The 16,133-nt window shown below is 41.2% G+C and overlaps 1 protein-coding gene across 1 annotated transcript in view; it reads right to left on the bottom strand.

Moving 5' to 3' along the window:
* srgap3 (SLIT-ROBO Rho GTPase activating protein 3) overlaps positions 1 to 9,752 on the bottom strand; it is a 72,909-nt gene extending 63,157 nt beyond the window's left edge. The window contains exon 1 of the mRNA XM_080026384.1: positions 9,459 to 9,752. Coding sequence (XP_079882510.1) covers positions 9,459 to 9,519 — 61 coding nt within the window. The 5' untranslated portion in view covers positions 9,520 to 9,752. The remainder of the gene's footprint in view (positions 1 to 9,458) is intronic.
* Between the last annotated feature and the right edge of the window lie 6,381 nt (positions 9,753 to 16,133).

Genomic DNA, 16,133 nt, shown 5'->3' with positions numbered 1-16,133 from the left:
ACGATTGTGACAACCAACCCGTGTTACAAATTACCCCGTTCTCACCTACAGGCGGTTGAGAGCATCCACGTTAAGATACTTCATCTGGCCAGCCAATGTGCCAGTGTGTGTTTCACATAAACAGCAATAATAACAAGAAAATCCCGCAGAGATTTTAAAAGTATATAATTAATGCTCAAACGCTTCTACGAACCGCCGCTGCGCGCTTATAGTGTTTGCAGTCCTAACATTTTTCAAAATATGTTATAGCGTGTTGTCTCCTTGAGGCAAGCACAGGGCAAAACATTGTCAACAAGACAACAACTTCTCAAATAGGTGAAAAAAAGTCGAAGTGATCCACACTCAAAAGGACTTTGACTAAGTGCACTTTGAATGGCAGAGAGAATCATACGTTACTTATTAGCCTAAAAACAAAACCCGCACCTCCCCTTGAGGTCAATTCAGGACACTAGCAAGTGATGCACTGGTGCAGCATTTTTCCTGACAGTCTGCTGTTTAAGCGGGCCACGTGACGTCTTGACGCAATGAAGTGGGGATAAAATTGGAGAGCTAGTGAATGAGAGGGCTTCAGAGTATCCCAAGGGCAGCAGGGGAAGCCGAGCTGTAGCAGCCTGACAAGGGATGCATCATGTCACTGCAGGATAATATAGTTGTTAATATGCGCCTTCTCTACAGTTAATTGCAGTCATGTTTGGCATACATTTATAATAAGAAGCACACATCTATTCCACACTGGATACTGCTGCAGTGAGTGTGGAGGAAAGAGCCACATGTCTCCGTGTAATGGTGACAACTTCCTCAACCTAATCCCCAAACTCAGCTCTGCAGTATCTGGGCTCTATATATGCTGCTGAGCCTAATTCACATGAAAAGCACACACACACACACACACACACACACACACACACACACACACACACACACACACACACACACACACACACACACACACACACACACACACACACACACACACACACACACACACACACACACACACACACACACACACACACACACACACACACACACACACACACACACACACACACACAGAGCCGGCCCGAGGCATAAGCGAACTAAGCGGCCGCTTAGGGCCCCCGAATGCCTAGGGGGCCCCCTCCAAAAAAAAAAAAAAAAAAATTTTTTTTTTTTTTTAGTTTGTGTGTTTGATATTAACATCATATTATGCACATGTGAGTTATACAAAAAAAGAAATCAAATGTTTTGGTCTAGATAATTAATAGCCTAAAAATGTAATCAGTTCATCTGAGGAAATCCGAAATTATCTGATCATGTCACGTTCACATCCATGCACAGTGTGTATTGAGTTTATTTAAAAACAATTGGAAATGGGGCTGCCCTCAGTTGCCCATGCACTGTGTATAGTCTATAGCCTATTTCAGCCTTGTCTGTGGAAAAAAAGATACAGTAGCTGGACAACAGAGTTCTTCTGCTTAGTTCCTCACACTGCATTTAAATGCATTCACTATGTTACAGAGAAATATGTCCCGTAAAAGAAAAAGAGCTCCAAGCCCAACCCAGAGGACCCTCCATAATATTTTATTTTATATTAATATTTTTATGGAAAATCCATGTGTCCTTCTTCAATAGCTTCTAATTCATCTGACCCAGTGTCTCCAAATAATTTGTTCACACAAAATTCCTCAGATTTAGCCTCTTAATTTTCCTCTCAAAGTGCACCAGATTCATGCATTACACTTTAAAAAGGTTAAAAAAATCTCCCGGGGGGGCATACCCCCGGACCCCCCTAGGAGGGTCTGAATCTCGGATGTATAATATTTTCGCACAGCCGCACAGTGGAGGCACTAGCGGAAAACACTGGGTGTGTGAATGATATTTAACAAAGATCTATAGTTTCAGCAGCGCTAACATTGGAGAGGGGCCCCCTAATCATATTTCGCTTAGGGCCCCCTGAAGGCTTGGGCCGGCTCTGCACACACACACACACACACACACACACACACACGCACACACACACACGCAGCTCTTTTTCCCAGACCTTAATTCACTCTGTCTGTCCCTGAACTAATCCCCCCACTTCGATGTCCTTTTTTTTCATCCCCTAATAATTAATGCAATTTTGGATTTATGAGGTCACGCTCCGTATGTGCAGGTTATGTTTTCATTCTGTCTCTATCTCTAGTCTGTCCCCTCATTAGCCCAGACTGCTGCAGCACATGTAACTCAGAGATAAGACAACAGGAGCTGAGAACAATCAATGGCTGGAGCAGAGGTGAACCGATAGAGCGTCCTACATCATCATGTCAGCTGTCAGTCACCGACTCGTCCCTCGCTCTCAATCCTCCCTCCTAATTATCTGCCGCTATAACCGATTTTCCACCGGATGTTCTGTCAATTCCAGACTGTGAAAATGATCATCAAATCAGTTTGTTTGATTCATTTTTAGATTATTTTTTGGGGGCATTTTCCATGCTTTATTGACAGTGTTAAGAGACAGATATTAAATGGGGTAGAGAGAGGGAATGACACGTTTAGAACCGCTAATTTTGCCACATTTCTGTACACTTACTGAAAATTATTATTAACTTGTTTATTATTGATTAAAAAAAAGAAAAGAAAAAGACCAAACTGTAATAAACCTTAAAGGAATACTTCACCAATAGGAACCGGCGTTCTATCGTTATAAAATCGCTATTATAATATAATTATTGAGGTTTTTCTTCCCTCAGTCTTTCCTCAGTCTTCCCTTGGCCCAGATGTCCTGTTAATCCTAACCCTACATTTTTAATAGTGTGATGTCACACTAGTAAAATGTAGGGTTAGACAGTGAAAACATAAAATACTTTTTCTGCCTTTTCTCAGACTAGGATGAACCGATTTCAAAAATGTTTGCACATTTATACTACATAGGATCTCAGAGTTCAATACTCCTTCATATTCCCACTTGTGATATATTGTAGGTCTTTAAACTTCACTCCTGTCAAGGAAAACACCCAACTCCTGATGAAAATAAATATGAACATTGACCATCAATTGTCGCTCTGCTTTTCAGTTGAAGGAAATGAAACTCATCCCAGACTGCCTCAGCGCTCTCTGACATTGATTTCCTCTCTTGATCCCATATCACCATGGTGTCAGCGTGTTCACAGAAGCCCGATCTTAAGCTACAACCGGATACACACCCTTTAAGGGTTTGGCTGTCCATCACTGCTGTATTTATGATACAGCTCTGCAGGGCCAGGCTGAGAGGTGTCTCCATGGCAACATGGGCGTGCAGCAGTCCCTCAGGGAGCAGCCTATTGGAGGAGAGGGCGTCTGATGGATGTGGATAGGTGGCAGCTTTGAGTGAGGAGGCACGTGCAGATCTATATGCACTGAGACATGCTATAGATTTGTCAGTGAAGCCAATAAAGTAACCACTGTCTGCACTGCAGCAGCTGATGACAGCAGTACAAAATTTCCTTCTGCATAAAATTTAAATAAAAATACTCCGTATGTGTGTTACAAGGACATGTTCTGAACATTTTAAATGACTCAATTATCCAACAACCTTTGTGTGTGTGTGTGTGTGTGTGTGTGTGTGTGTGTGTGTGTGTGTGCTATTTTAAATGACTCAATGTATCCAACAATATTTCGTGTGTGTGTCTGTGCGTGCCGTGCGGTCTTGTGAAAGCCAGATCGACACCAGGACAGCTATCGCCCAGAACAGAGTAGGTGAAACTGAGAGCAGAGTTCAGTTTAAAAAAAGACTGAGAGATAACCAAGACGACACAGACATGTCACCTTCTTTGGCGAGTCACAACCATACCAGTTCCTTGTTTTTGGCAGGTTTCAGATTGAAGTTCAGTTATTTAGTTATCAGTTACATTCACAATATACTGCATTGAGAGTGAACTGAAAACTAGTAATACAATAAACTGTAAATAGTTTGGGGTTTTGGACTGCAATTTCAAGATGTAACCTTGGGCTTTAAGTAAAATCCTTTATAGACCACACAACTGATTAATCAAGAAGAATGTCAATAATATCGACTTGATCAATATCGTACATAATCATTAGCTTGTGATTAGCCCGGCAGGACACAATTCATTAAAAACAAACAGAATGACAAGGTTTTGTTCTCCCAATAACTAACGAGTCTGTGCGTGCCACATCTGCTTCTATTTCCACCTTAAGTGGCAGGCAAGAAGGAGGGAGAGAGAGAGAGAGAGAGAGAGAGAGAGAGAGAGAGAGAGAGAGAGAGATATGTGTGAGCTGCAAATAGGTGCACTTTTTAATCATGTAAAGTCGAGTGGGACAAAAATCTCTGGTACATGAAAATGTTAATATAGCAGGTCCCAAGACTACACCGACAACTTAACTAATTACTCCATATCAAATAGTGACTTCTTAAAACTCTCTGTAGAGTTATTTTTACACCGTCCTCGTTATTCGGTTTCTAAGGTAACTGTGTCTGTTTTTGTATCACTTATTCCTGCTTCTCACCATGGATAGCTGTTAATCTATTGAGTGATACAGTACAGTATATCCAAATAATGGCATAATTTCCATCATTTTGGAAAAAATATTATTTAATAAAAAAATGTAAATGGTGCTCTGAGATAATTGCACAACTGAACTAATGGGAATGTCCAACAGCAAAACAATGGCAAAGTATGTGTCTATTCACAGGCCTCGACAGCATACATCTTTATAATTGAACAACTAAACATTTGTCAATGCATATTTGGTATGCCATATCAATTACTTCACACATTTATATAAAGCGCATTAAGCCATGTAACTAGGTTGCAGTCCCATAGCAAACAACCGTGCCTTACTGGACTTGTAATGTAATCTTGGTGTTGAAAACTGCCCTTCTCCAGAACAAGGGCCGATTAAGGTTCGTTCAGCATAGACAACTGAAGGAAATTAAATAGCACACTCATGCACTGCCTTGCACCAAATAACAAAAAATTAAGTTAACTAGTTAAATGCTTTTTTTGTTTAACTGGACCTTTGTTTACTTCATCAATGTCAGCATTGAACCAAGAAGAAACTATTCTGAGACTGTGTTCAATGACAATCTGCGCCTGGCACATCACCATTTTAATAAACGGCTCATTATCTCTCGAATCCTTCAAAGCGGACAAAGTGGCAGCTGCATTTACCAGACTTAGTTAAAAGAGACCAGAGCAGAGAAAGTTGAGCGAACTTGGAAACAAAACATAATATATACTGTATATATAGTATAGCTCATATTTCTTCGATAAAAGTATAAACAGTCAAAGACGGAGCCAGTATAGTTTTTTTTCAATTATTTAAGCTAGCTCTTTTCTAAGCTAACCTGCTCCTGGAGGTAGTACACAACTTAGTTCTTAACGCATCAAACTTATCACCCAACTCTTGGCACGAAAGTGAAGAAATCTCAAACTTTCAAACACTTCAGCATATAGCATATATCTATAGAATGAAGTCATGCAATCTCATCCGAGTCAGCGACAGACCAACTTGAGCTGACTGTTTGTATGACTTGTCGCTGGCACGCCACACAAACAAACCGGCATTGAATGGAACCCAAAAGGTATTGAACCGCAAGAATGAATAAGGTGTCCCACTTAAGATAATGTTGCCTAAAAAGCTAGTAATGTTGTTGTTGTGTTGTTGAAAATGTTCTCTCAGTCAGCCGCAGGTTTGCCAAACAAGCTGGCAGCTGGTGGATCCTCAGCCGGTGAGTCAGTACAACCAAATCTTTAAACTCCCAACATGTCTGTTCTCTACAAAGCCAGGCTTCATGCTGCAATGCAGGGGGTTAACAGCTAACAAACCAATAACAAGCTCTAATCATAAGAAACATTTACAGAGACGGCTGAGCAACACATGCAGAACTGCTGATAAACCTGACCTGGCATTACCTAGCAGTCGTGTTTTTGAGTGCAAAGAGACCACAGGCTGTATTCGGCAACAGTTGCTGCTTTGGTTAAAAGGCACCATGAACCGTATCAACCACTTTCACCAATCAACTTCCTTAAGCAGAGCTGTGTGTAGCCTGAAGCCACAGCAAACAGACACACCTAATGTCAAACATAATTCTCATCAGCATCTAACCCAACCAAGGATCATTATGTTGCACCAGACAGCACACTTTTATTATAATCATTGAGAATTGTGGCTGGCGAACACACGATAGGTATGTGCTGAGGTCAGGCTGCTGATACTAAATAAGCTGCGGATTGAAATGTGTATTATAATGCTGCAAATAAAAGATTAAAAAGGGTTTTGTTCATCTAGTACATCCCATATACTATAGTGGCACTTAACTTGCTGTCATCACTCAGGTTTGCATTCTTACTTTTAAAAACATCAGCTCAGGATGTTACACTTGTTTGCATTTCTCTCACAGAAAGGAACTGACAAGAAGAAAATAATTGGAAACCTGAACGCAGAGGTGTACAAACCACACATCTTTCTCAGAATCACCTCAAGTGCATGTTTGTTTGTGCGTGTGTGCGTGTGTGCGTGCGTGCGTGTGTGTGCGTGCGTGCGTGTGTGTATTAATGTGTACATCTGAAGGACAAATTTCCACAAGGAGTTGCATGCATCACTTTCATCACATCACAAACTGTGCCGCCTCCCTAACACCATTCATCTACGTGCGTGCCGTTCTATCTGTATGCCTGTCTTTGTGCGTGGGTGTATTGGTGTCAGTGTGGGTAATGACTGGTGCGGCTGTGCCTGAGTCAGACAATGGTGTCTAGGAAATGACAGGCCATGAGCTATATGTGAGGGGCAATCAGCAAAAATGGTTCAAAGAAAGAAAAAAAAAATCATGCCAACAGGCTAAACAAGCACTTCTACTGAATAAATATAGTATAAGCCTACGAAGGGGTCCAGTTACTGCCAGAAAATCAAAGTGTTGTAAAATCATGCTAGAACTCCTTGCAGAGGGGGATTCGGGGAAGACGGCCAACAGAACAGGCAACCTGCTGTCTCTCGAGTCAAAAGTACAGTAGGCTTCAGCAAAAACATGTCAACACGAGACTAATTAAATAAAACTGAGCGGTACTGAAGACAATGTGTTCAAGCCTGGGCGCACTGCACTCACTCGTGTCCTGATATTTACAAGTGCCATTAACTGTAACTGTACAGGCGTGCTTTGTCCTGTACATGTATTGTATCTTCTTGACAACCTCTTGCTATAGCTCACTGCCTCTATATCCTCTCTTTCTGGCTAGTTAGTTCACTTATGATGTGATGGACTTTGCCCATGCATCCCTTTTCACAATAATGTTCAGTTCATCTTTGCCCTGCCGATGTGTGAGGGAGTTGACACCGCAGCCATATTTTAGTTCCGGTCTGTAAATGTCAAACTGCTGATGGTCGAGTGAGAGAGGAACACTTCGCAAGCTGCCTATAAAACTGGCAAGTCTCTCTCTCTCTCTGTATGAACCCTCTCTATTGACATGCTAATGCACAGCCTGCCAGCTGAACAGCTTGAATGAAGTGAACTCCGTACTCTCCCAAGGTCCTTCAGACACCCCACATTGCATTTGAGCAAAAACTAATTGTTGTTTTTAAACAACTACTGAAAGTATTTTTATTTTATATTATTGTATTAGCCCCCCAACATAATGAAGCAACCCCACATTGTTGGAATGGCCCAATCCATGACACACTGATGGTTTGGCCCCTTCTGCTATGTACACATTAACCATAAAGCAATAACTCAGAGTAAGACAGGTGCAATTTCCAATCTGAATCTCATTACGGTTCCGCACCCTGCCTGCTTCTTGTGCTGCTAACATTGCCATTGTTGTGAGGCAGTGGATGTTCAGGAGGAGAGCCCTGTGTCCGTAGGCAACGCACTACACCAGCTGTGAACGAGAAACAAGCAGCATTCCACCATAAATTAACATCCCTCCTTTTCGCACAGTTCACAGGCCCCATCTAATGCAAAGAGGAGCAGACAGGCCCAGGCTCTGTGAAGCAAGAGTATTTATTTAATAGTTACCAGGAAAATGTCCTAGAGTAAAGTGAAAAGTAGAATGAGATGGGCATTGATACGGCCGAAACAAGAGCATTTTATGTGAATGGCCAGCCCATGCCAAACGAGACTAAACTGAGGTTAGATTATAGGCAGAGAACCAGAAACTGATCCACACTGTCCACACAAAGAGGAATGTGTCAGCAGATCAATCCTACAAATCCACTCACACTTTGAGCACCCCAAGGCCTCTATGGGTACATGACTCCAGGGATCAGCCCTATACAGTGTATAACATTAGTGTAACCACTGAGAGGGAGAGTGCTAGTAAATGGGTCCAGGGCCTTGAAACCGAACCCCAGCTCCACTGAGGGAAATGCAAACTCTGTCTGAATGCCCCTTCTTTTTTTACAGTTGATTAAAGTATCCTGTGATCGTCTGGAATATAGGACCAATCATCTTCTTTTGTTCTGCACAAGGCTTAAACAATTGTTTCAAAAATCCACTGGCCGCACAGTTTATCACATGAGCACAAGTGCTGGTATAATTGGACAAAGCGGGGTTAGATGGTGAGCACAGTGTTACCAATACAGTCAAGTTGAACCCCTGTCTAACAGAGCCGTGAGGAAAAACATATAGCCAAGCATCATCCATATCCATCCAGGCCAGCACTTTCCTCCAAAGTTTCATCAACCAGTGAGAAGACTTTTTAACAGCAAAATCTTATCGCCACCCTCACCCACCCAGATTTTAGATAACCATGATTCTAAAATACTGGGTAAGTATAATCATGTGTGGAAAAAGGTGATATTTAGAGTGTTTCATCCATGTTACAGGGTGAGAGCAGCAAGGGGAAAACAGCCAATCAGTACTGGCAATGAATCTAAGGCCAAACGTGAGCAGAGTGTCATCAGCTCTGGACGAAAGCTGAAGAAGCCTCCTTGGCACCACAAGCCACTATAAGACCCTAGAAAGATGATATGGAAAAAATAATCCGTATTTGATGGATGTAACGCACAATATCGACATCTATTCCCAAATATTCTGATCAGCATCTTGGACCACACCAGCCAGAAATAGGCTCCTTAAAAATGTGATAGAATGAGGTGAATATGGACACAGGGATCATTTAACCCAACGACAAAGCATCCTGACCACAGCATGAACTAGCAATATGTGCACAGGGGAGAGAAAAAGAAAAACAATCATGCACTCTGATGCTCCTGTCATTGCATTGACTGTCACGGTTTACCTGTCATCTGGTGGGGCAAGTCTTTCCACTGCCCATCTGCTTTAACACAATAAAGCCTAGGCTACATTAGGCGTATCTAGGCTACCCAATGGATTGCATTAGCCTTCATTGCATGAATATAACGGAGAAGAAAAGAAACATGCAGGCTCTTGGTCAGGCGGGGTAAAACATTGGACAGGGACAGGCTCTGCAGAGACAATGCACACACACAGAGACACACTACAGAGACACAAACGCCACTTCACTCTCACACCGCACCTTTCACTTGGGTCTCATAATCCGCTATGATTTCCTTATCCTTCTTGTATTTGGTAGACATGGTTCAGGATTTCAGGGTGACACCCCCGCGGTACGACGAGGACTGTCTTGAGGTCTTTGGTGATGAACCCCCTCCCCGGCGTAGGCTAAATAACGTTTGCAGCGCTTTCTTCTTCCTCTTTCCTTCCCGTATACCCGCAGTCCGTCCGATCAGGCTAGTTTTTAAAGATCGCCGTATCGCAGGAAAAATCAGTCCAGAAACAATACGCGAGCAGAGATCCAGCGTTGCATTCTTCTTTCTTTAGCGAGATTTCTTTTCTGTCTGGCAGAAGAACCGAGCGAGTCCTCCTCCTCCTCCTCCTCTCTCCTTCTGGCACCAGTCAACTCCAAGGCTTCAACAGACAAAAGACACAAGCGAGCTCCCAAACTAAAACAACAACATGATGAGGAGAGCGTAAGCTGTACGCTGCTCGGAGACCTTCGTTGTGCGGCCCAAAAAGGAATACAAATGATTATGCGTACGAGGAGCGAGGCGGTCAGACAGATGGCATTCGCACTCTCTGACAAATTGCGCTGCAGGGAAACAGGAATTTAAAAGATCGTCACGTGAGCCTCCTCATATTGTCCAACCAACGCCCCCATTACACACACACACACACACACTCACGCACACATGCACATACAAAGTCACACACACAAACACACACACACACACACACACACACACACACACCACACTATACAAAAGCACACAGAGAGGTGCAAAAATATAATTTAGCCTATGCCCTTTTTAGGTGACTTCCATACAAAGGTCATAATATTACCATCATCATCACACTGCCAAAGGCTTGATGCTGGTCACGTTTTGATAATATGACAGTTATGATAGAAAATAATAAATAAATAAATAGAAAGAAAGAAAGAAAGAAAGAAAGAAAGAAAGAAAGAAAGAAAGAAAGAAAGAAAGAAAGAAAGAAAGAAAGAAAGAAAGAAGATGGGCCAACCAGTGAATCTTCCCTCCCCCCTTTCAGACTCCATTGCCATGGAAACCTCATGCACACTTTTATCCCTGCCTTACTTTCACCTACTTTTAGCACATGTGGCGCCTCAGCACTGGTTGTGAGTGAGAGCTATAATCCCTGGCATGCTGCTCCTCCATCGCACACACCCAGAGCAGAGATGATGAGGATTGAGAGAATGGCCTGGGTGGCTAAACGGCTCAGACATGACACACCACACCAGCGTCGCCACGGATGCAAACACGCTTTGACGTGTTATCATGAAGGAAGCCAATGCTGCATGTGTAGGCTATATACGCACACACCAACATCATCCCTACTAGAGGAACATTGTCCTTTTACCCCACTCTCCTTTTGGTGCAAACAGATGTACCATTGCATGCATTGTTCTCTCCTCTGATGATGCTGATAATTAAAGATAAACCTGATAGTAGGAATGTCATCAGTGGCAGACGCTGTGTGTATCTGTGTTAAGCATGTACAAGATAAGGAACACTTCTAGGAGGAGGGGGGGGGGATTGGAATTCATTCAGGTATTCATAAAGAAAAGGCAGCTTTTCAGAGTGTTGCAGTGATGGGGACTGTGTGAGTGTTTGCTGACAGATATCTCATCCATCAAGGTGCTTCACTGTGTTTTCGTTGTCTGTCACCTTGGCTCTTCTCAGTTCAGGAGGAAACAGGCTGTTGACTCACAATGAGGTGACTCCAACCTGCAAACTGCCGTACTCCAGAAGCCACTCTGCATTACATTACCACCTGCAGCGTTTCAAGTTGACAGGTATAGGAGGACATTTTTTACAGATTTTGGTTCTTCATCGAGCTAGGAAAAGGGATTTTTCTACACAGCCTTACACTCTATAATAGTTTGTAGGTTAGCTTTAATGGCTGCATGGCGGCTTATTAGTACTGTATATGAGAAAGTCATGAACTTTTATCATTGCCTTACAAACATTTTGTAACTCCTGGCCCATATTGGAAAGCAATATATATTTACCAATGGATTAATGTGGATTACAAATATATACAGCGGGCATTATTACTGAAAAGAAAGGGTACACACCTGCCACAAACCAAACAACAAAACCAACCAAAGCCTTGTTCTAATTAGTGCTTTATACTTTTACTTCAATAGCCTTAAGCATAGTCATATATACCGTATATGTAATGACTCAATTAGAAACACTACTTTTGCCTTGGACTTTGTATGAACTATGTAATTTTAACATTTCTGTGCTTCAATAATTCATTCTCTAAAACAAGCATTTGATTTTTATATGGTAAGGTCATTGATGGGTTTCAGGATATAGCGAACAACATGACTTTCCAGGACATATCAGTTTAGGGCACATTAAGTATAGACCTCATGTTAGCCTGCAGCCAGCAGAACCAACTTAAAAGACAATTTAATGTGAAATATAAATATGTAATACATTGAAAACAATCAGCTATTCGCCATAGAGAGTCTTGTTCAACAATAGCAGAGAGATAAGGAAGATTTCTACATCACTTTTCTCATGGCAATCATATCCCTTCTCTAAAATGTAGTGTATATCTCCACCAGTATTGAAATCAGGTTTGAATTCTTTGCTGGCCTTATGAGATACTTTCTGGCCATTGAGCAGAGCAGAGCATGCACGGCCCTCTTCACAGGACTAAAAGCCCGTGAGGTATTTGAAATGCCCTCTGGCTGTGTGGGTGGGTGTGTACGTGTATCTATGTCTGTCTATGTGTTTAGCGTGTGTGGTTATGAGAGAGAGAGAGAGAGAGAGAGAGAGAGAGAGAGAGAGAGAGAGAGAGAGAGAGAAGAGAGAGAGAGAGAGAGAGACCACGAAAAGGGCGAGTAGCTTCCTGTGTTATGTGTCTCACTGAATTGCCCCGTCTTTTGTAATATTTGAAGTTCCGGTGGTGAGTAAGTGTATGTTGCTTGTCAGGCCTCATGTATCACCTACGCATGTGAATGAGGGGTGAAGTGACGGGAGGAGAGTGACAGCAGGGTGGATTCTGCTTCTCTTTGTGTTTACCACAGAGAAGTCAGCAGAGGTAACCTTTGTGTAGTGTCTTCATCTCTCCCACCTCTGTCCCTCTGTCCATCACCCCTACCTCTCTCCTCAGGCATCTCAGCCTGGGAAACTATGACTTCACTGTTTTTTATGGCACAAAGAACTATTGTGAGATCCTTTTACTATTCCTTTCTGTGGTGTATAACATGATCTGGTCTTCTTACCCAACATGTGAAAAATGGCAAGTGGCCGGTGAGTGTATATATACAATATATGTATAGATAGATAGATAGATAGATGGATGGATGGATGGATGGATGGATGGATGGATGGATGGATGGATGGATGGATGGATGGATGGATGGATGGATGGATGGATGGATGGATGGATGGATGGATGGATGGATGGATGGATGGATGGATGGATGGATGGATGGATAGATAGATAGATAGATAGATAGATAGATAGATAGATAGATAGATAGATAGATAGATAGATAGATAGATAGATAGATAGATAGATAGATAGATAGATAGATAGATAGATAGATAGATAGATAGATAGATAGATAGATAGATAGATAGATAGATAGATAGATAGATAGATAGATAGATAGATAGATATGTATCTATCTGTCTCATGCCCATGCTGTCTTGTCGGCAGCTTATGTAAATCCATATGTGTATGTATTTGCAGCACCATTTAATGACTACAAGTGTTTTCATGTTCCCATCTGGCACATATCTCCAACTTCCAAAAATGTGAAGTTGATTTCAGATTGAGTTTACTTTTGAGTTACATTCTCGCTCCAATTAGTTAAAGGCCACATGGACGCTGACTTCTGCCTTTTGTTTGAACTCAAGAGTAAAGACAATCAAATGCAAAACCACTGTCTCACTATCGTAGTCTTTGATAGATTTTCTCTCATGCTGATTTACACTGTCATCGTTCAATCATCAAACACTCATGTAGAGGTGTCTCTTTGATATGCTACCGATTTTCCTACGGTAAGAAGTCGGCTCATATCTCTCTAACTGTCACTTCTATTCTATAAAGTAATACCTCGGTGAGAAGAGGATCTGAAGAATAATCCAAGCCAGGGTCTTTTTATCACTGGGAGAAAATCCTGGCATTAAATCCCACAGGGTTTATCATACCTGATCGCTTTGAGGATATTCCCTCATTCTGGCATGGATGTCATTCTATGGGGATATTTAGCTGTACAGAAATAAGTGCTGGCAAAGCTAGGACAGTTTAAGACTCCACATCACTGTGGCAACACAACCTATCTATCAGCTCAGACAGCGCAAAGAAAAGTCTGATGAATACATGAGAGTGATGGCCCCTGCAAGTTTCAGTAAGTTTAAAGAAGTGCCACACTGTTACTGCCTTTGAAATGCATTTAGACATTTTAAGGGGAAAACACATTGTATTTATTATTTCAACTATTGAGTTATTTGTAGAACAGCATGCTAGTGTAGGCCAACAAGATTGATTTTCTGAATTTTCAATGCTGCTTTATTTTTATGTTTTAAATTGGGAAAGACATGTTCCAAAACAACCTGTATTTAAAAAGAAATCAAGCAAGTAGGCTAATAATAACCATTAATTAATTATAGGCTATCGCATCACAGTAGGCCTATTGTCCACAATAATCACAGCCCCCCATCCATAAAGGAACTTTAAAAAGTTTAATTTGCACTTGATGTGCCTACACAAGTGTATGGTCTATTATTTGTATTTAGTGTGTCTGCATAGTATTGCACAAAAACAGTAGAAGTTTTCTTTAATTGTGTTTTGTACTGTCTGTAAAATTATACTTGCACATAGCAAACAAAATTGCACATCTGTATTCAAATAAACAGTTGTTTATTTCTATAGTGCGCATTGGCATCTTTGAGCAAAATACCCCCAAAATTTTCGCCGCGCCTCCTGTGACCCTGCCCAGTGACCACCTTGACTAAGACATATTATGGGGGAAACACCGGTAAAAGTAATGATTTGGTCATTCATCAGATGAAATATTGTGGAGTTGTCTGGCTCAGAGAGACATGTGTATTGTAAGACCGCTTTTCAGGGGGCCCATCAGGACTTTTTGTATAGGGGCCCAGAATTTGGTGCTACGCCCCTGATTGCAGCTGCACTTGAGTTACATGTGAGGATTGAAGCGATCTCACCAGGTGTATGGATAACATCTGAATTACACACGGGTCAAATAGGATTGTGGTCGTGTCTGTTTGATGTTCGGGAGCTTATTACTGAACTGGACCTGAGTTTATTTTCACTTTAAACTACTCTTTGCTTATTCTCTTTGCAGAGGCGATAACGTCATGTATTATGCAACAAACAAAACAAATCTGCCTTTGCTAATGTGTTATAAAGATCATTAAGTTGGAAAAAGTTTTTGGAGTGTCTGACTGTACACAGTGCAACACTGGCCATCTGCTGTGCATTACTTTTTGTTCCCTGACGTGCACACACGCCCACTGCTCTCTAGACTTCACACTTACCAATCAGTCGGGAGGAATGACAACAAAAAGTAAAATTTGCCAATAAACACACTGTATGTAGCGTGGAGATGCATGCAACAATATGGGTGTGTTTTTTCTTTCAAATTAAGTCCTGCAGATTGTTCTTAGTACTTTGAACTTGACCAAACAACAGTAAATACGAAAAAAGGTAAACATGAAATTAAATGCACTAAAATTTAAATTTAAAATGACTGAATTTTCAAAATGTTCCTATTTGTTGCTGTCTCTTGTTTTTCTTGTAACCTGCTTTCCCTATTTAATAGGCTACTTCTCTTGTGGGTTTGGGAGCATGGGTTGGGAGGTGTTTTGAAGACTCACCACAATGCCTCTCTCTTTTCATGTAGCCTACCATCTCTTTTATTCGCCTCTTTCTTGTTTTGTTTTCTTGAAAGTTGAACGGTTTCCCTCAGTGTTCTCACATTCAGATCAAATTACACCATGGCGCCCTCTGTCGACCAGTTAAGGGTCTAGATGTTCCCGGAAGTAGAAGGCAGAGGATAAAATAAAACAATCCAGCTGGCGCAAACTACATTCCCTGTTTGGGATTTTGGATTTTCGAAATAAAACTTTTTTTTTTAGAATAAAAAGTTTAATTACAACTAATGTAGTATGGAATTCAAACACCATGCCTACTAAATTAAGGTCATATCAAAAACCAAATGGTGCGAGAAAGTTGTGAAAAATAACACTTTTTAGTTTTCTGTTTGTTTAGTTTATAATTTAACATTTTAGACATTCACATTAAAACATACAAAGCACATTTTAAAGGATACAATCGTATGACTATATACACAAATACATATAAATACATGAAATAAGAAAGAAAGGAAATGAACAAATGAAATAAAATAAATTAATGTGTGAAAAAGTATTTTGACTTTTTATTTTTATAGTAAAAAGCCTTAGGAATAATTGCACCGTAGAGACAGCTCGGCCTACTATTTTGGAGAAAGGCCCCCTTGGCACAGTGAATGTTTAATTTTTCATGAGTATTTTTACATTTTGCGTGTCCAAATTATATTTAAAAAAAAAATCTAGATGAACTATGGAGATTAAGCTTTTATTGTGGAGGATTCGACCGGAACCCTGGGTGTTGTTGCAGCTGAGCGGAAACAACTTGCCGT

The sequence above is a fragment of the Ammodytes marinus genome (assembly GCF_949987685.1).
Source record: "Ammodytes marinus genome assembly, chromosome: 4".
Lineage (NCBI taxonomy): Eukaryota > Metazoa > Chordata > Actinopteri > Uranoscopiformes > Ammodytidae > Ammodytes > Ammodytes marinus.
Note: the sequence above shows the minus strand (reverse complement) of the source record. Positions and strands in the feature narration are given on the sequence as shown.